Raw genomic sequence first — 19,952 nt, 5'->3', positions numbered from 1 at the left:
TACATGAGCAAAATTCCTAGAGCAGAAATTGGGATGTAATCCATTAGATTATTATTCAGCTTCTTCTAATCCACCTGTATGGATTATGGAACCTTTGTACATGGACAAATTTTATTCTGAATAAATTTCCTTTGCTGAAAAAAAAATTACTATTTTTTTGGATAATCATTTTCAAGTACAACAAATTAATATTAAAATTCTGTTATTATATTTTGTATTAAAATATAGTGGCATTTTATGTAATATTTTATATGGAGTAGGGTTATTTGTTTAAAGGGTTGATTAAATAAGTATATAGATAACCCAGAATGAAGTGTTTAATTAACTATTTATTTCAACAATCTAAACTTTTTTACTTTAAAGTTTCACATATAAAGCTTCAAATGTAATTTACAAGGAAATTTTACGAAATTCACGTAATCTAAGTGACGCAACACAATATTTGGATAATGTTCAGTTATCATTAATCACAGTGTTCAACATTATTAAGGTTTCATTTTTCAGTATTCCTTTGACGAATCAAACGATCATATATAGAAAAACAGTGGATTCGGTATTAAAAACAAAAACAAAAAGCCAAAAGAAAAAATCTCACATTCTCTTGTTTTATCGATCCAAAAACTCCAAAAATCACCGAATATGTCATACACTTTCATCACCAAAGATTTCTAAAAGAAAAGAAATCACATGTGTAATATGATTACGTACGTAAATAAATATTACTGTACACATCAACGGTGCCTTTTTTTGTATCTTAAAGGAGTACTTGGAATATCCCAAAAAAGTTGTAACATGTGTATACGGGGACATAATACCCTAGATGTCGTGACTTTTTCCTCAGTTTTATTAGTATAAATATGAATTAGACACAGAAAGTCACAGTTCAGTGAGATACGGTCGACTTCGCAAGAAATGCAATAATACCAAACAAAAACTAAGATTATGTCATTACTTGCAGGAATCTTTTTTTAAAGAAGAATATATAATTAAACTATTATTGGTCGACCTTAACAAGTTGCTTCCAAATTTAAGAACTAAAATAAGTTTCACATACACGGATTATAATGTATATACAGTTGTCACATGATGAATGATGCATGCAACAACACATGGTCTCTCTCTTGTATCCGGCTTGTTAATTTGATTACGACGTTGGTTAATGGATAATTAATGATTATGCTTCTTTTTCATGAACTTTCTATATGAGGTGAGGTAATCAATATTGGCTCGTATTCTATTATGTGTTTTAATTTTTGTGTTTGTGTTTGAACTTTTATGTTTAGACAGTTATGTTCAATTTTTTTATATATATAAAATATGTTCTCTTATATCCAATGGATATCTCAATGGTCATTCATAAGTATTAACGACCAGGTCAGTTATTTTTCCATAATTCAAATGGATAATATTGGACAGGTCAAAATGGAAATGGACGTGGATGTAGACAATCTATTTTGACAGCTCTATTAGTCAGGTAGAGTAATATTGGTCAGGTGGAGTATATTTTACTCCATCTGTTTCATATCAAGTATCGTTTAAGAATTTTTCACACATATTAACAAAATTATTAAATTTTTTATTTTATTTTTTATTAATATATTATATTTTTCTATTGATTAATACTAAATTAAGAGGAATAAAATTGGAAAATTTACCAAACATCTACATTGAAAATACAAAATAATTTTTATTTTAAAATAAAATTTCAGTCTAAAATAATACTTAATATGAAACAGAGATCGAGACTATGACATTAATTATAACTAAGTAATCAACTAATTCAGCATTTAAAATTAAATGTCGATATGGATATTTGTTAACGTTTTACTTTCGGTAGATGAGTTATTCAATATGTTGATCTCGATCGATACCTAATCCATTCATAACAATGCTCGGATTATATGATTTGCACGAAGGAGTGATCATCATCTCTACACAACAATTAATGATGGAAGACAAACATTCTCTTTGATCTAAACATCCCATGTTTTGACTGTTTGGTGAATCTTATAAATTGGTTGCTCATTGATACTCCAATACTCGAACAGAACTCGAGACAACAAATTTTAAAATTCTGACATTAATTAATATAGGACTCTTAACTAAATACTACTTACGATATACTATTTAATGTTTATATTCTGATACTAGCCAAGCGTCGTCATGTGAGAGTTAATCTCTAGATCATCATTAATGAGATTTGGGTAATTATAGTTTCCTCATCAGTCATCAACCGTTATATATATGTATGTTTCACAGATCTCATCTTGCATATGTATAACTTAGCATAAACCTTTTAACAAAAAAAAAATATGTATAACTTAGCATGTGCATATTAATGTTTGTATATATGAATCACGACAAAGTATGTCTGTCGTATAGCATAGAATCTATATTTTCAACGAGTTCAACTTCTGTCTTATTTACTCATTATTATAATGTATTTAATACTTATGCCGCTTCTTAATAATACGAAATTTAATGCGATAATTATAGGCTGCCTCTTATAAATATCAAGTTTATAAAGAAGAAAAAATCAGGAAAGAGTTGTGGTCCAAAATTATTAAATTGTGTTTCTATACTAATGTCGAACTTCTTTCATCTACTATGTAACTATAGTGACATATATATATATATATATATATATATATGACTTAGTTAAGAGATAATATCAAATAGAACACTCAATCATATTTTTTTCAAACAATGTTTTTAACATATTGTTAAGAAGTTGTATATTTAACATATTGTGTGGTATATTGTAGAATTTGTTATCAATTTTGATTAATTTATATAAGATACATGTACATGAGTTTTTTTCTTTCTTTCTTGTTCACAATCTCTTTTTTGTTTTTCTTGGTCAACAAAAAAAGAAAAAAAAATCTTATACTTTATTTTTATCGTATTCGTACACACGTAATTTTCATGTCAGTAAATTTACCTAAGAAACATGCGCAGGGGAGCATAAATATTATATGAGGCAGTGCCGACAAGGGCCACAGTAATGATTTATGAGTGCAAAAGGCTGTAAAACTTCTTTGGCTCATATATAACCACCACGACTAAGAATGAGTGGAAATAAAAACATGTTACAAATCGTTAGATTCGTTTTCTTATCACACATCGTTAGTTTTACTCATGGCACTATTATATATTCTAACGATCAATGTATGTACTATAATTGACAATTCATTTACACGAACTTATCAATCCTCAAGAAGTTAAACGTGGTTCTAGAAGAGTTTGATCTTTAAGTGCTCTTCAGTTTTGTCGTTGTCATGGGCAATTGAATTCCATCGACCCGCATCTCCCACACTAAAAGAAGAGAAAGATCGAAAAATAAAGCAAAAGGAGCATAAAAAGAAGTAGGCATCAAGACAGTGTACCAGTGAACAGTGACCACCAACAGAGCCACGCGGTTATATTTTTTATAATCACTATACTATGTTGTGATGAATTGTGTATCACACTTCATACTTAACTTGCAGTTTAGAAAGATAATGCACGATCGTTTCCATTATCAGATCACTACAAGTGTACTTCTCGTTTGTAATTTTTACTATTATTAAGAATTAATTATTTCAATGCTATGAGCATAATATTAATGTTGCGATAAAGACTAAAATATGTGGATTATAAGAGTGATGGGTGAATATTTTATTGGCACAATGAGATATTATTAGTGTAAACCGTAAAATACCCATCGCCATATTAATCGGACAAGATGACAAAAACTTACATCCATGCCAATGCATACATGTCATCATCACGTCATGCATACATGTTAGACAAATACATATCTACATATACACACATTATGATATGTATGTGGGAATTTCATGTTTGCATAGATCATCAGTCCACTTATGGGTCTTTTAGTGGCCTGACGCCTGTTTAACACTTAGAAAAAGTATTGGCCAGGGAAGCTATTAGTTTAATTTTTCGTATCCAAAACAAATACTAATAATTAAAGTTAAACCTCCTACATTGGGAGACATTTATACACAATAACAGGGGAATGTGGCACTCTACCACCAAAGCTTTGGAAGGCTTTGGTATTGAATTAATAATATGAATTACCACGAAATTGTCACAACCAAAACCGCAACGCAACAAGTAATGAACAATTGCTTTACAAAAAAAATTTAAGTCACGAACGTGAACTCATGATGTCGAATACCAAAACGACCCTTATCATCTTCCACAATCCACAGTACTACTGATTTGGCACTCTCACGAGCTTTGTCAATATCCTGCCGCAATCGGACAGAGATCGAGAGATTATATTGCTCGAAACTCATTTCCTAATCGTAATAATTTATTCAATAATGCGATTTTGCGGACTTGCGGTTCACTATTAACGAATCTTTACTCAGTTCCTTCCACTTATTACATCAACACGTACCATTACTTTTTTAGCTGGAGGCCCAAAACGCGTTTCATTGCAACCATTTGGTCCACGGCGCGTGGCTTAATGTCAGACAAGAAAATTATTGTTTGGCTTTTTAAAATCAAGCCGATCAGACCGAACCGTGCTTCCGGTTGTCGATCAAGAACATGCCGGACAGTGTATAGTGGATATTGAAAAAAAAAAAGATAACTACGCTACGTTTTAAATCGATAGAGTAGTATAAATAGTTACTGTACTATCTACATTTTATTTCAGTGCTATGAGCATAATATTTCTAACTTTCTAGTCACTAAAATAACGATCAAGGATTCGTCATCAGATAACTAACGACTACTACACAAAGTTACTATAAATGGGTTTCACTGGAGTACTTTCGTAGTTGTTGGTCATCGGTTATACACAGTTACTATACATAGATTCACTCTAGTCCTTAGTAGAGTTGTTGGTCATCAGTTGATGTAGCCTTTTCTTGGTCAAATGTAATTCAGAATAGACTGTAAAGAAATTATAGCTTTTGACTTTTGTAATGATAACTGCAGTAAATTATAATAACATCAATGCATGATGCCATGCATTCATTTCGTCCGATCATGAGATTCCATACATTAGTATAAATTTTAGACGATGACAGATGTTGAAATGTTGTCTCTTATTTCCATTTATTTTTTCATTCTCACTTCATAAAAACTCCACTATCGCTCTGAATAGGGTATATGCATATCGCTATAAAGCCTATAATGTTACATAAGATTTGATGGTTTTAAAACCATGGTTTAATTTTTAGTCAAGTATCATTGTATAAACCAGATAGCCATTACTATTTACAAATTACAAACGTTTGATGAAAATTGTGTTTAAGTAACTAAAGGTTACGACTTAGGGTACACATCTTTGTATGTTGTTGACGTCATATTTAAGCTAGATATATGCCTTTTAAATTAGTTTTTTTTTTAATGATAAAATTATTTGGTAATACAGTTGCATAAGAAAACATGACACGAGGGCTGTATTATGTGATTGTATTGTTTAAGACTGTGTGTAATGCAGAATAATTATTAGATGTTTTTTTTTGGGGGCAAAAAGTTATTAGATGTTTGTGATTTATATATATATATTGTCAATACAACTATTTTAAAAAGTCCATTTTAAATATTTTATTATAAAAGAAACATATATAAAGATGTTTGAAATTGCCCTATAAAATCCACATACATTGATTGTATAAGCAAGCTTTAAAAAGTTGTTAGACAAAATGATACACTATAATAAAACATCAAGAATAGTAATTAACTTTAAAAAGCAGAATCACAGAAAAGAGTTTGATAAATCAATTGGCATCTTCTAATGAGATTTCAGTTCCCCATGGTAGGCTGGTAGCTGTTTAACAAACAAACATTGTCGAAATGTTGAAAAACCCATTAAAACTAGAAGACAACAACAACCAAAAAAAAAAGAAACTACACACAAGAGTCTTCTTGAACTTGAACATTACCATTACAATTTTTCATTTTTTTGTCTTGTTATATAACTCAATAAATCTCCTAAAATTAAAATAGGTACAGCTTTCATTGCTCTTTTGTCTTTTGGCCGGTTAAAAAGTTACTAACCGTTAAAAATTTGGTGGTCGGTAACCTCAAACCGGTTTTGAAAACGCGTTACCATACCGGTCCAAAAAAAAAAAAAAAGTCCCACTTCAGTTTTGTTTTTTTCTTGCTTCTTCTTCTTCTTCTAAAATAAAATAAAAACTCTACAGCTCTACTCTTGTCACTCTCTTTCTGCTGTCCCTATTTTCACTCCACTCTTTTTCAATTTTCTACTTCTAGTCCCTCATTATCCTTTTCTCCTCCTAATAATATTTTCCTCATATTTTAAAATACCAAATCTAAAACAACATCATCATCTACTTATTTATTCACATTACTATACCAAATTACCAACTATACATAAAATAACTAATAAATTATGAAAAAATTCTATTATCCAAAAATAAAAAAAGTTAAAAAAATGTTAATAAATTTAATTGTGTAGGGTTTAGTTTGTGGACGAAAAACATAATTGTATAAGCAAGCTTTTGGCTTCTATATATATTTTACTCAATATATATATATATATATATATATATATATATATAACACAATCAGCTCTCAAACCCATCAAGCCCACCAATCTCATCTTCTCTGCTCCTCTCTTCTCTCTCACTTAGCAGAAGAAGATAGAAAAGAAACCAAACAACAAAAATGCTTAAACAGTTCCTTCTTCTCCAATCCTTCTCCTTTATCCTCTTCAATGTAAGCTCAATCTTGAACCTATATATATATATATATCACACTTTATTCCATTGATTGGTTTATATTATATAGTTTTGATTAGGGAACTTTTGTTACTGTTAGTTGAGTTAATTAATTTGGATTTTTGTTGGCAATGCAGGTTGTTATCGTCGGAGGACGTTTAATCGGCGGCGGTTTCTCGGCGGAGCAGAATCCATTCACACCTAAAGCGTCTCTAGTCCGTTACTGGAACAAAGAGATCCGTAGCGAATCTCCCAGATCGGAGTTTTTAATCTCCAAAGCCTCGCCACTCAACGCCGTCGACTCAGCCACTTTCTCCAAACTCGCCGCCACCAACTCGCTCCCGACTCGGTTTCCCGATTTCTGCTCCGCCGCTAACCTCTTCTGTTTCCCCGATTTAGGAACGAGTCTCGAGAAACACGAAGAAGACGTCAAGTTCTCCACTTACGACCAGAAGAACTTCACCAACTACGGCAGCGGCCGTCCCGGAGGAGGCGACTCGTTCAAGAACTACTCCAAAGACGGCAATGTCGAGACCGACTCGTTCCGGAGGTACAGCCGTAACGGNATATATATATATATATATATATATATATATAACACAATCAGCTCTCAAACCCATCAAGCCCACCAATCTCATCTTCTCTGCTCCTCTCTTCTCTCTCACTTAGCAGAAGAAGATAGAAAAGAAACCAAACAACAAAAATGCTTAAACAGTTCCTTCTTCTCCAATCCTTCTCCTTTATCCTCTTCAATGTAAGCTCAATCTTGAACCTATATATATATATATATCACACTTTATTCCATTGATTGGTTTATATTATATAGTTTTGATTAGGGAACTTTTGTTACTGTTAGTTGAGTTAATTAATTTGGATTTTTGTTGGCAATGCAGGTTGTTATCGTCGGAGGACGTTTAATCGGCGGCGGTTTCTCGGCTGAGCAGAATCCATTCACACCTAAAGCGTCTCTAGTCCGTTACTGGAACAAAGAGATCCGTAGCGAATCTCCCAGATCGGAGTTTTTAATCTCCAAAGCCTCGCCACTCAACGCCGTCGACTCAGCCACTTTCTCCAAACTCGCCGCCACCAACTCGCTCCCGACTCGGTTTCCCGATTTCTGCTCCGCCGCTAACCTCTTCTGTTTCCCCGATTTAGGAACGAGTCTCGAGAAACACGAAGAAGACGTCAAGTTCTCCACTTACGACCAGAAGAACTTCACCAACTACGGCAGCGGCCGTCCCGGAGGAGGCGACTCGTTCAAGAACTACTCCAAAGACGGCAATGTCGAGACCGACTCGTTCCGGAGGTACAGCCGTAACGGAGCCGGACACGACGATAAATTCAGCGTCTACGGGGAAAGCAGCAACGTCGTCGAGGAAGGATTCAACTCATACGGAACCTTCGGAACCGGCGGCGCCGGTGAGTTCACCAACTACCAAAACAACGTGAACAACCCGACGAGTACATTTACGGCGTACTCCGACGGAGCAAACGGACGAACTCAATCGTTCAAAACCTACACGCAAAACGCCAACGCAGGCCCAGGCCAGTCTTTTACAAGCTACGGCAAAAACGGAAACGGGCTCCCTAACGAGTTCGCTTCCTACGGCGCCTCCTCCAACGTAGTCGGCTCCGGATTCTCAAACTACGGAGAGAACGGAAACGCCGCCAACGACACCTTCACAAGCTACGGAACCGACGGGAACGTGCCTCAGAACAATTTCAAAAACTACGGCGCTGCCGGTAACTCCGCCGATGACACATTCTCGAATTACAGAGACAAGGCCAACGTCGGAGACGACTCCTTCTCTTCCTACGCCAAAGACTCGAGCAACGAGAAGGTCAAATTCGTAAATTACGGTCAATCTTTCAATCCCGGTTCGGAAAAATTCACCGGTTATGGCAAAGGAGCTGAAGGCAGCAAGATCAGTTTCAAAACCTATACACCGAACTCAACCTTCAAGGACTACGCCAAAAACGGCGTCGCTTTCTCTAAATACAACGTTTCTTCAGCGAACACCGTCGGCGATGGCAAAACCGTGAATAAGTGGATCGAACCGGGCAAATTCTTTAGGGAATCGTCGCTCAAAGAAGGCACAGTGATTCCCATGCCTGACATCAAAGATAAAATGCCTAAAAGGTCTTTTTTACCCCGGAGTATAATTACGAAACTACCCTTCTCCGTTTCGAAGCTCGGCGAGATCAAGAGGATCTTCCACGCCGCCGGGGAGAACTCGACGATGGGAGGGTTAATCACAGACGCGGTGACGGAGTGCGAGAGACCGCCGAGCGTCGGGGAGACGAAGCGGTGCGTCGGATCCGCGGAGGACATGATCGATTTCGCGACTTCGGTGCTGGGACGGAGCGTTGTGCTGAGGACGACGGAAAACGTGGCCGGGTCGAAGCAGAAGGTGGTGATCGGAAAAGTCAAAGGGATAAACGGCGGGAAGGTGACGAAAGCGGTGTCGTGTCACCAGAGCTTGTACCCGTACCTGTTGTATTACTGCCACTCCGTGCCTAAGGTTCGGGTGTACGAAGCTGATATCTTGGAGATTGATAGCAAGAAGAAGATTAACCACGGGATCGCCATCTGTCACATGGACACGTCATCATGGGGTGCGACTCATGGAGCTTTCTTAGCTCTCGGGTCTAAACCGGGTCGGATCGAAGTCTGTCACTGGATTTTTGAGAACGACATGAACTGGGCTATCGCTGATTAAACCCGACCGGTTCTGTTTGTGTTCGATTCGATCATTTCCCGTCGTGGATTTATTATCTATATGATGATTATGAAGTTTTTACATAGAGGAAAATGTTAATTTTCTACCTTATTATAATTATTATGATTATAATATCTTGAAGTTTTTTCAGTAACAATGTAAAGGACTTTGTTACTGATTTGTGGGCGGTACGAATAATTTTATATAAAGATTTTTAGTGAATGTCTTGTTTATGGTTTTAATTTTAATGAATGTTTGGTTAACTGGATTGGTTGATTGAGATATTTATAATTTTTTATATCTATTATTGAATTGAAGAAATGGATATATCATATGTTTTTTGTGCAAAAATATAAGGGTGAAAATAACATATAAGAAGATGGGGACAGTGATATGGTGTTTTCAAATTACATGTGCTTAGTTATGTCCACAAGATGTAGAGATGAGGTGGACTTTATGTGCCACCCAATTTTTTTTTTTTATAATCATGTATGAGAAAAGAAAGAAATAGAGATANAAAAAAAAAAAAAAAAATAGAGATATAGAGAGCAAAAAAAGAAGAAGAGTCACGAGCTGGCTATATCAATGGGACAAATATGCGTAATGAGGGTAACACATTTTGGCATTGCGAACATTTTTTTATTTATGAAGTTGTTTCTGTGTTTGTTTTTATTTTGTTGGGAGTTTTCGTGAGCCGACATTAACAATCTAATAAAACTTTTTCATTACCTTGTCTTGTGAGATTATTTTGTTTGAGTGTGTTCTTGAATTAGTCATCTGTGAGTCACTCTCTCTTTGGCAACTTCCGGGTAAGCAAAATAGTTTTATATCCCGACGCTTACATTTTGGCATTTGAATGACACAAAGACATAGTAAACGCGTTAACGAAAAAGTTTCACAGAAAAATGAATACGTGTATGGCCATCGGCCACCTTTGCTTATTGTCAATTAGCTGGTTTCAAATTTGTGTAAGTAAAAACTATATGCCAAAAGTCTACAATTTCCAAATATAGAATAGGCTTGTCTACATGTTGCCACAAAAGAAAAGAAGAACCCCGCAAGAACAAAACACACCACAAATTTGGTTAGTATACAAACTATACGTTGTAGACACTCTTTTGACTATTGTCACTAAAATTAAACATGTGTCATAATTTTGAGGGAATGTGAATTGAATCCTTTTTGCAGTTAGACGACCTACTTCGATTTTAATTATATCCTTATCGGACGTTAATTTATCTACCAAACAAAAGACAAAATCAGCATGTGTAATCAACTTAATCTTCTCCTTTATTATCGCGCAAATAATGGAAGTTTTTTTCCTAATCATTTATTGAAACAACCTGCTCATAATTATTTAACTTCAATATAATCATCGAAGGGTTTTTGTTTTGTTTTGGGTTTTACAAAGACAGATGTTACCTAACTCATATTTTAACATATCATTCTTCTTTTGGGATTTACAAGCTTATTAGCAACATATTACATATAATTATAGATATTTGTGGGTTCATGTTCATCTAGTCGTGCATGAAAATGAAACAATCCATCACTTTCAATTACCGACTGAACTATTTGGCATGTTATGTTTGTTGCTTTATTTCCCTTAAATTTAGGACTATTGAATTTTTATTTACATCTATCACGTGGTTTTGCATTACCAACATAAAAAAAGAAAGTGAAATATGTTCTCTATCATCATCGTACGGATCGAACGTGAGAGGCCAGTGAGGTGTGTGAAACTCAGAACCAGAAACGAGGTTTTGTCACAGGAATCACAAACAACACAATAACGTCGTCTTGTTTGGTTAATGTGATACGTATTTACAAGTTCACGGTTTTTGTCAAAGATGCTATGACAATATAACAGAGATAAAGGAGTAATGGAGTTTGACCTCTGCGTGTGATCAGAAAGACCCACCCACATCTCTCTCTCTCCAATTGAAGTTTTACCTATCTCAACCAACTTAGTCCAAATCCATTATTGGATAGAGGGATGCTATTTATTTTATGACAATAATAAATTTTGTGAAATATCTATGAGAAGAGCCTACAAAGGCCATTAAGTGTTGTGAGATCAAATCAACTTCAATAGAGTTTCTGTGTTTGTCCTTCTTTGCAGTCTTTTCACTTCATTCAATTTGAATCCTTTTACTACTAAATGTGTTAAATTCTGTTTCTGGTTGGTTGAGAAAAATCATCAAAGGCTAAATGCCAATTCCATGTGAACTTCAGTAACTCATCAATTTCAGTATACTTTACTTAGCAAAATCCGATACAAACAATCTCATTCCTGAGTACTAGAATAAGAAGAAGTATACTAAGTTTCAAATGCTCTTTACACCACATTCCTAATATCAAAATAGCCTATTTGCAAGATTTGAAAACAAACAACATTCACTCCACCTGACTCACCCGGGGGGTCTCTTTTTTATGTCACAGCCTTTTTAGTAGTTTCTTCCTCCACGACCTAAGATTCCAGGAGGAACCCATGCTCCCTGCGAAAAATTTTCAAGTGCCCCAGCTCTTATCAAGGAGAAAATTCCCTTTCGAGTCCAATAACTAGCAAACATCTCCTTCCATTTAACCACATCATTCCCTTCTGTCACAAGATGTTTGCACTCTTCCAAGCATTTCTGCTTCCACAAGTCACTGTCTGAAGCCATGTCTCGCAGTTCAGGAGAAACACATGCCAATGCCGCAATGTCCACACCAGGAAGCGACGCTAGTATCTTGTGTTTTAGCTCTCGAGGTAGACTGATAAAGCAAGGTGGAAGTTCTAAACCGGTTTTGTAGCATAGATTAACCAACAGAGGCGTGACAATACCATCTTTAATCATTCTCCACCACACGAGTACCTTACGGTGAACGCTCAAAGTAACTTCTTCATTGTCAGATTCCATAAGCAAATCAACAATGTTCATATAGCTACGTTTATTAATGCACACCTTATCTACCAAACTATCTTCATCAAGAGACCCATAAACTTCAACATCAACTAAATCCTCAAAATTCAAAGTCACTACTTCGGTTCCATTAGCACTAATCACAGACGGGAGAGTATACTTAAGAGATACTGAAGTCCCCGCCGAGAAGCTAAAACGCATACCTAAATCAGGATTGAACAGCACAAATCCAGAATCTAACATAACAGCATGAACAGTCATGACCACAGTCGTAAATTCCCACGTGTCACCAGATTCCTCCATCAATATCTTTTTTAAGAAGAGAGGTTCGCTTAACCTTTTCACACCGGAGAGATTCATGCCGCCGAGCTCTTCTGCTCCTCCGTGATTCGTCGTATCGTTGCTCGATTGATTCTGGATACTCGGGATAGAAACTGCTTCAATCGCCTGATGATTCGTTTCCGATTTCTTCTGAGCAAACGCACTACGATCAGAGGAATCGAGAGAGAAACAGATGAGATCACCGGACTTCACGCCAAGTGATCGGAGCGTAGCCTGAGACGAAACCGCGAGGAGTTCGTCTTCGTCGTTGCGATTGATCGATAAACCAACAGAGGAAGGCGTCGAATCATTGATTTTTAGCCGGAGATCATGGAGCGTAGACTCATCGGAAAACTCGAAAGTTAGGGTTTCGTTCGTCTCGAGGTTTCTCAAATGTATCGTCATCTTCGTAAACAAGAGAGGTGAGAACTGAGAGAAATGAGAAGTAAATGAAACTTAGAAAAGATAAAGCACAGGTAATAACCGGTTATTAATTCCCGGTTGAAATAGGTCTTAACCGGTTACCAGCCCAGTTCTTAATGGGCCGAGTTAGACTTGTGTTAGATCCGTTTTCTAAGATCCGATCCGATCCGACCCGAATTTAAAACCTCACCTTCGCAAAATCACAAAAATGTCGCCGACGAAGAGTTGAAAGAAGAAAAGAGTAAACATGGCGGCCAACGGCATGAGAAGAGCTCTTCAGGTATCGTCATCTTCGGCGAAGATACTCTTCGGTCGTTCATCAGCGGCATCTTCTAGTTCTAAGATCGGAAAATCCGCCGGAATTGCTTTCGGGAATGGATCATCTTCTTCTTCTTCTTCTTCATCTCGTCCCTCACTACGTAGACTCACATTCTCAAGGTTAGACTCTCAGAATCATAGAAATAAGTTTTGTAATGCCTTAGGGTAGTTTTAGTCTACGGGAGATAAGATCTAGTTTCGAAGAATTAGGGTTTATCTCTGAAATGTATAATTGGATTTGGGGTTTTGTGTTCAGCAGGGTACCTGTGGAACTGAGTGCAGGGGTTTCACTTGTACCTTTACATAGTGTTACTGCTTCTGCTTTGCTCACTTCGTTGCTATCTCTCAGCAATCAAAACTGGAGTTGCTTATCTGAAGGTACTTGTGTTCTTATTCTTTCTCTGCTAGTGACTTTGATTTACAGCTCTTTCTTTAGCCTTGTTTCATTGATGTTAATGATTGAGATTGAGAGGAATTGAATCACTACTGGTGATGTATGTATAGAATTAAAGCTGATTCTGCATTGTTGTTTCTAGAGAAGAGGAGTAAATGTAGTCTCAATTGGTAAATAGGATTCCATAAATGAACTGCTTGACATGTTTGGCTTTATAGAAAACGTTCTTTATAGTGTTTGAACATCACACTATTGTTCCACCGTGAGGACCTATTACTTACTGTCTAGCCCTATCTTTCCGTATGATCCATATTCTTGTCTTGGCATGTTTTGCTAGTAATCTTATCCAGTGGTAGTAAAATGATGTGTTGATTCATGTCTACGAAGTATTGAATCGGTGGACCAGAGCTGCAGTTGGTCTATCCAGTGACTATTGGACTAATCGAAGTTTGTGTTTGATATATGCAGGATTTGCTTCAACACTATAACATGGCCTGCAAGTGTTTTGATTCCAGGTGTTAGATTCAAACAAACTTGTTTCATTTCATCGCGGGGTATTTTGCAGTTTGTTTTCTGAGAGGTTTGAAGATATAAAAAAGTACCGGAAAGAATGACAGACCCTTGTTTTCTTCTAAGGCCTACTTAGTTCTTTTTTTGTTTATACAATTATCATCTTCAGTTGATGAGTCACTTGTGCCTGGAAATAAACTAGTCATTTTGCTAAAGTTGTTCGTGTTCCCTTACCAAAACCAATTAAGACATTATCATAGCGACCAAAAAGTGACTGAAACAGTTCGACTTTCTTGTAATTTTGTAGTCCCAATCATACTTTGCTTATCTGTTACACCAACTATTCACTGTCCAACCACCAAATACAATATGTTTAGTGGTATTAGCATATGAATGGTTCCTCAAAATTAGCAAAGTTACCCATCAAACGACCAAACTCAGCATTACAGTGGCTGTTATACAATCAGAAGAGAATAAAAGTGTAAAACAAAATGATCACGGATATAAATGAGAATATAATTACGACACAGATCTACCAGCAATTTCGACCGTTGCAACGTCCCGAAAACAAAAGGCCATGATTCAAAAAAAGTTTGCTTTTTTATCTTTTCCCTTCTTCTTCTACTACTAGTAACCGTTGGCTCTCTAGCAACTGCAAATCCATAAGATCATCTCCTTCTTCTCATCTCAAAGTCATTAGTCTCTTCTTCAACCAAATACCCAGTTCTTGAAATTTTCTGAATTGCTCGTTCTTGATTCAAAAATGGCAGCTTTAGCACCTGGAATCCTTCAAAAGCTAATCGACGGTATGAAAACAGGAATCAAACCAACCAGAGAGCACCGGAGCTCTATGTTACAAGTCACGGATATCGTCCCCATCGGTCTCGACGAGAAGTCTCTGGAGCCTAAACAAGGGTTTCTCATCAAAGTCTCTGATTCCTCCAACTCGATCTACGTCTCTCTTCCTTCGGACCAGGACGACGTCGTTCTTAGCAACAAGCTGCAGCTTGGTCAGTTTATCTACGTCGATCGGCTCGAACCCGGATCCCCTGTTCCTGTTATAAAAGGCGCTAAGCCAATACCTGGTCGGCACCCATTACTCGGGTCGCCGGAGCCGTTGATGATGGGTTTGAAAGGAAAAGCCGAACAAGAGACTGTGTCGAAGCCGAGAAGAGGGTCTTGGGGACAAAACGTCGACGTTTCGTCTCCGTTCGTTGTGAAACCAATGTCATTGGATTTTGAACATTCCACGCCGGCGAAGAGGTCTGTTTCAGCTAGATTCGCCGCGTCTCCGATCAGAAGAGGACGTGGAGTGAGATGCTCTTTTGGCGGAGGGGTTTTGGGGAGAATGGAAGGTGGTGAGAGTCCGGCGACGGCGATGTTGAGGAAGAGTTGTGCTGTTCCATCTGCTTCTAAGTTTCCGAGAAGTAAAAGTGTCTGTGATAGAGAGACCAAGAAGAATAATACATCAGCTTCTCTTCTTAGTCCTTTCAAATTCTCTCTAGGTATTGGATTTTGTGCTCCTTTGCTTTTAACATTCTGATCATATAGTGTATAGTAATGGCTTGTTCAAGACAGAGCTTGTTTCTTGATTGCAGAGGCTCAAGAAGATGTTGTTGTTCCCTTGGCCACCTCGAAGAGGTCGACTTCTTTAAGACAGGAAATGATAAAACTTGAGAAAGACAACAACCTGCTAGGAAGGCTCAACACACTCAGCAAGGTTGATTTGTGTTCTTGTAGCTCATCATCTTTCTTGAAGTTTAAGTTGTTACTCAAATCTTCTTTGGTGTTACTTTGTTTGATGTAGGAAGCAACTCAGCTTCGGGAGACAGCTCAGAAGATTGCCCTTCAGGCTTTGCGCGAGGCTACAGCTACGGAAACAGTTGTCCGTCATATCAAGTATATAAAACAATTGGCTAAATCATTCTTTGCTTCCGCTTTTTGAATCGGATATGAGTTTGAATGTGATGTGTTGATGTGATTTTGTTTTTTGGGACAGGACGTTTGCTAATCTGAGCAAATCAGCCAAAGCTGAATGCCCCACGGCGTGCTTTGAGAAATTCATGCAGTTTCACCAGGAGATGGCGCAAACTGTAACTGAAATCACATCCATTGAAGCAGCTGCTTTGGATGCTGAGAACAAGTCGCAGAAACCAAGAGAAGAAGAGTCTTCTTCTTCTTCAATCCTGCATGAAATCGCGTATAATTCAATCGATCAGGAGAAGAGAAGATCAAAGAGGCGGATTATTCTGAAGCAGCAAAGTGAAGGGTCATTAAGATCAAATGATGAGAACAAGAACCCAGCTTGTGGAGGGATAGGCAACACGATCAGGTTGGCAAAGGAGATTGAGGACGAAGCTGCAAACTGGTTCATGGACTTCATCGAAACGGCTCTGGAGAAAGGTATGAAGAAATCTAAAGGCCCTGATGACGCAGACGTTAAGAAAGTACCACAATCTTTGATTCTCAGTGTTCTAAACTGGATTGAAGTCGCACAGTCTGATAGCAACAAGAACAAGAGACGTGCAGGCCATCCAAAAGCATCAAAGATTACTAGAAAGCTCAGAATTAAACTGAAAAATCCTTGAACCACTTACACTTACTTTAATGGAATACACTGAATCCACGTTGTAGTGTTTTACAGCTTACAAGTCTATTGTGTTCTTGGTGTAAAAAAAAAAAAGAATTTTCACATATTACTGAAGTAAAAAGGAATATTTCACATATGATGATGATTCACAGAATAAATGAAGCTGAGTTTGTGGAATGCTCAAAGAATACAACAAGTACAACAAATAACAAGCTTTGGTAGAATCAGATGACCCAGAACCAAGCAATGACAGACCCAGCGGCCAAACCGATAACCAAGAACATCACAGAGACAATACCTGCGGTCTCTGCGTGTTTCAGTGGAACCGATTTCGGAGCCAGAATCAGCAAGACGCTTGTCAAGTACCCGTTGGTGAGTCCCAATAAGCATGTCAGTATAGTAACAGGAATCTCAGTCCTGAGAAACATCGGACCATGTAAGCAACCCCAGAAGAGAGGGTAAAACAAGAGCCTGGCAATGCAACCACCAACAGCGATTTTCTCATCCATCAGCATGTAGACAGCGGTGAGAGACTTGCCAACCAAGTCAAACACGTTGTAGGCTGCAATGAGTAGCACAGGGTACCAGTCATTAAGAAGCTCGGAATGAACATCCTCGGTAATGTAGCCAGGGAATATCGACAACGTCACCATGTATAGAAGAATGATCCCGAAACCATGAGACTTAATCTTGGTCACAATCTCCCAGAGTGTTTTTCTCCACACTGATCCTGTTAAAGAACCTTTTCCTTGACTCTTCTCTTTGATTAGCTCTTCCTTTTTACGCTCTTCGTGGTACTTGATCACCGGAAGTCTATGAGCTATGTTGAACAACACAGCACAGATCACCATAACAACAATCCCCACAGCAAAGTATAGATTCGCACTCTTTCTCAAACCATCAGGGTTTTGAGGATACACAGCTTTAGTCAAGATTCTCAATAGTGAAACAAGAACACCTACAAAATCCAAAATTCCCAAACACCTTCTAAGTTTAATCTAAACCAGAGCAACCTAACACACGGAGAGAGAGATGAAAAATTTACCGGAGCCAGCAGTTCCGGCGACAACAGCTTGCGTATACCTCTCAGGCATTTCACCGGCGACGCCGATCAAACCTCCCTGCATAAGAGCATCACCGAGANAATGAAGCTGAGTTTGTGGAATGCTCAAAGAATACAACAAGTACAACAAATAACAAGCTTTGGTAGAATCAGATGACCCAGAACCAAGCAATGACAGACCCAGCGGCCAAACCGATAACCAAGAACATCACAGAGACAATACCTGCGGTCTCTGCGTGTTTCAGTGGAACCGATTTCGGAGCCAGAATCAGCAAGACGCTTGTCAAGTACCCGTTGGTGAGTCCCAATAAGCATGTCAGTATAGTAACAGGAATCTCAGTCCTGAGAAACATCGGACCATGTAAGCAACCCCAGAAGAGAGGGTAAAACAAGAGCCTGGCAATGCAACCACCAACAGCGATTTTCTCATCCATCAGCATGTAGACAGCGGTGAGAGACTTGCCAACCAAGTCAAACACGTTGTAGGCTGCAATGAGTAGCACAGGGTACCAGTCATTAAGAAGCTCGGAATGAACATCCTCGGTAATGTAGCCAGGGAATATCGACAACGTCACCATGTATAGAAGAATGATCCCGAAACCATGAGACTTAATCTTGGTCACAATCTCCCAGAGTGTTTTTCTCCACACTGATCCTGTTAAAGAACCTTTTCCTTGACTCTTCTCTTTGATTAGCTCTTCCTTTTTACGCTCTTCGTGGTACTTGATCACCGGAAGTCTATGAGCTATGTTGAACAACACAGCACAGATCACCATAACAACAATCCCCACAGCAAAGTATAGATTCGCACTCTTTCTCAAACCATCAGGGTTTTGAGGATACACAGCTTTAGTCAAGATTCTCAATAGTGAAACAAGAACACCTACAAAATCCAAAATTCCCAAACACCTTCTAAGTTTAATCTAAACCAGAGCAACCTAACACACGGAGAGAGAGATGAAAAATTTACCGGAGCCAGCAGTTCCGGCGACAACAGCTTGCGTATACCTCTCAGGCATTTCACCGGCGACGCCGATCAAACCTCCCTGCATAAGAGCATCACCGAGACCGGATAACGCAACGGCTACGGAGGTAAAATCGAATCCGGCGTATAAACCGACCTGTCCTTTGACATAAAACAGATCCAAAACAGGAACCACAAGCAAGGAGATAACGAAAAGCAAGAGGCCGAGATTGATTCTAAAGCTAGCGAGGCTCTTATGAGCATAGAAGACAACGATAACGGAGAGACATACGAGACCGACGAGGAAATAGATAACGGCGAAGATCCGATCGACGGCGGTGGAAGGGTAGAGGTAAGAGAAGTAATCGACGGCGGTGATGAAAGCGTTCCATGGAAGAAGGAAGCCAACACCGAGGGTGAAGTAGATGATGTAAGCGAAGTGGAATGAATCAGAAGGAGCTTTTCTGGTTGATCCTTCGTGTGGATTGGGGAGAAGAGAAGTCTCCGGTCCTGGTTCCGAGTCAGTTTCGATTCCGGCGGATTTATCGGCGGTGGTCATTTTGAAGTTTTGTTAGTTTTTTTTTTTTCTCAGTTTTGGGGATTTTGGGAATTTTGTTGACTTTGGGATTTAGTGGTTTAAAACGGCGTGGTTTTTGTCTCTGTGTGTAATTAATATAACGGTGTCGTTTGATTGGCCGCGCAATAATTGGGTTGGGATAGATATGTGTAGCGTAGACGCATTAGTTGGAGTAAATTTCTTTTTTTCTCTTTCGTTTTTTCTTTGGTAATGGCCCTAAAACGTGCATTTGTTTAATAATATTTTGTATATAATTGTTTTAGATGTTTACTCTTCTCAAGTTGTAGTAGTGGTGCATCACCATTATCAAGTTGCATTTGCATATCACATTCTGTATAATGATGCTTTGTGTCATCTAAAACAGATATGCAATGCACGCTATGGGTAGCATCAGACAACATATATAAACCAAACCAAGCTAATACAAACCCCTCGATAACCAAGAACAACAAAATGAAAGTACGT

General features: G+C 37.9%; 6 protein-coding genes across 8 annotated transcripts; 3 read left to right on the top strand and 3 right to left on the bottom strand.

Moving 5' to 3' along the window:
• On the top strand, positions 6,558-9,643 carry LOC104712583 (polygalacturonase 1 beta-like protein 3). 2 transcript variants are annotated; one of them, XM_010429508.2, is made up of 3 exons: positions 6,558-6,699; positions 6,839-7,251; positions 8,008-9,643. In XM_010429508.2, the coding sequence occupies exons 1-3, from the start codon at positions 6,649-6,651 to the stop codon at positions 9,419-9,421; spliced, it is 1,878 nt and encodes a 625-aa protein (XP_010427810.1). In that variant the 5' UTR covers positions 6,558-6,648; the 3' UTR covers positions 9,422-9,643. The 2 variants fall into 2 exon arrangements, with proteins under 2 accessions (XP_010427810.1, XP_010427809.1); XM_010429507.1 differs by lacking the exons at positions 6,558-6,699; positions 6,839-7,251 and adding an exon at positions 7,316-7,455 and having other exon boundaries at positions 7,595-9,643.
• On the bottom strand, positions 11,652-13,104 carry LOC104712582 (F-box protein SKIP22). The gene has a single exon (XM_010429506.2). The coding sequence runs from the start codon at positions 13,051-13,053 to the stop codon at positions 11,869-11,871; it is 1,185 nt and encodes a 394-aa protein (XP_010427808.1). The 5' UTR covers positions 13,054-13,104; the 3' UTR covers positions 11,652-11,868.
• LOC104712581 (protein NUCLEAR FUSION DEFECTIVE 6, chloroplastic/mitochondrial) lies at positions 13,269-14,627 on the top strand. 2 transcript variants are annotated; one of them, XM_010429504.2, is made up of 3 exons: positions 13,269-13,509; positions 13,646-13,767; positions 14,252-14,627. In XM_010429504.2, exons 1-3 carry the CDS (start codon positions 13,319-13,321, stop codon positions 14,269-14,271), a joined length of 333 nt encoding a protein of 110 aa, XP_010427806.1. In that variant the 5' UTR covers positions 13,269-13,318; the 3' UTR covers positions 14,272-14,627. The 2 variants fall into 2 exon arrangements, with proteins under 2 accessions (XP_010427806.1, XP_010427807.1); XM_010429505.2 differs by having other exon boundaries at positions 13,270-13,509; positions 13,649-13,767.
• Positions 15,057-16,881, top strand: LOC104712579. Its single transcript, XM_010429502.2, has 4 exons — positions 15,057-15,798; positions 15,892-16,013; positions 16,101-16,192; positions 16,293-16,881. Exons 1-4 carry the CDS (start codon positions 15,057-15,059, stop codon positions 16,879-16,881), a joined length of 1,545 nt encoding a protein of 514 aa, XP_010427804.1.
• On the bottom strand, positions 16,965-18,028 carry LOC104715792 (equilibrative nucleotide transporter 1-like; the record flags this gene model as incomplete). The annotated part of the gene is made up of 2 exons (XM_010433168.2): positions 16,965-17,841; positions 17,929-18,028. Coding segments are annotated over 2 exons (834 nt in total), but the record flags the coding sequence as incomplete, so codon positions are not given.
• On the bottom strand, positions 18,034-19,539 carry LOC104712580 (equilibrative nucleotide transporter 1-like). The gene is made up of 2 exons (XM_010429503.2): positions 18,917-19,539; positions 18,034-18,829 (listed from the first exon to the last, which is right to left on the bottom strand). The coding sequence occupies exons 1-2, from the start codon at positions 19,467-19,469 to the stop codon at positions 18,096-18,098; spliced, it is 1,287 nt and encodes a 428-aa protein (XP_010427805.1). The 5' UTR covers positions 19,470-19,539; the 3' UTR covers positions 18,034-18,095.

The sequence above is a fragment of the Camelina sativa genome, chromosome 9 (assembly GCF_000633955.1).
Source record: "Camelina sativa cultivar DH55 chromosome 9, Cs, whole genome shotgun sequence".
Classification (NCBI taxonomy): Eukaryota; Viridiplantae; Streptophyta; class Magnoliopsida; order Brassicales; family Brassicaceae; genus Camelina; species Camelina sativa.
Note: the sequence above shows the minus strand (reverse complement) of the source record. Positions and strands in the feature narration are given on the sequence as shown.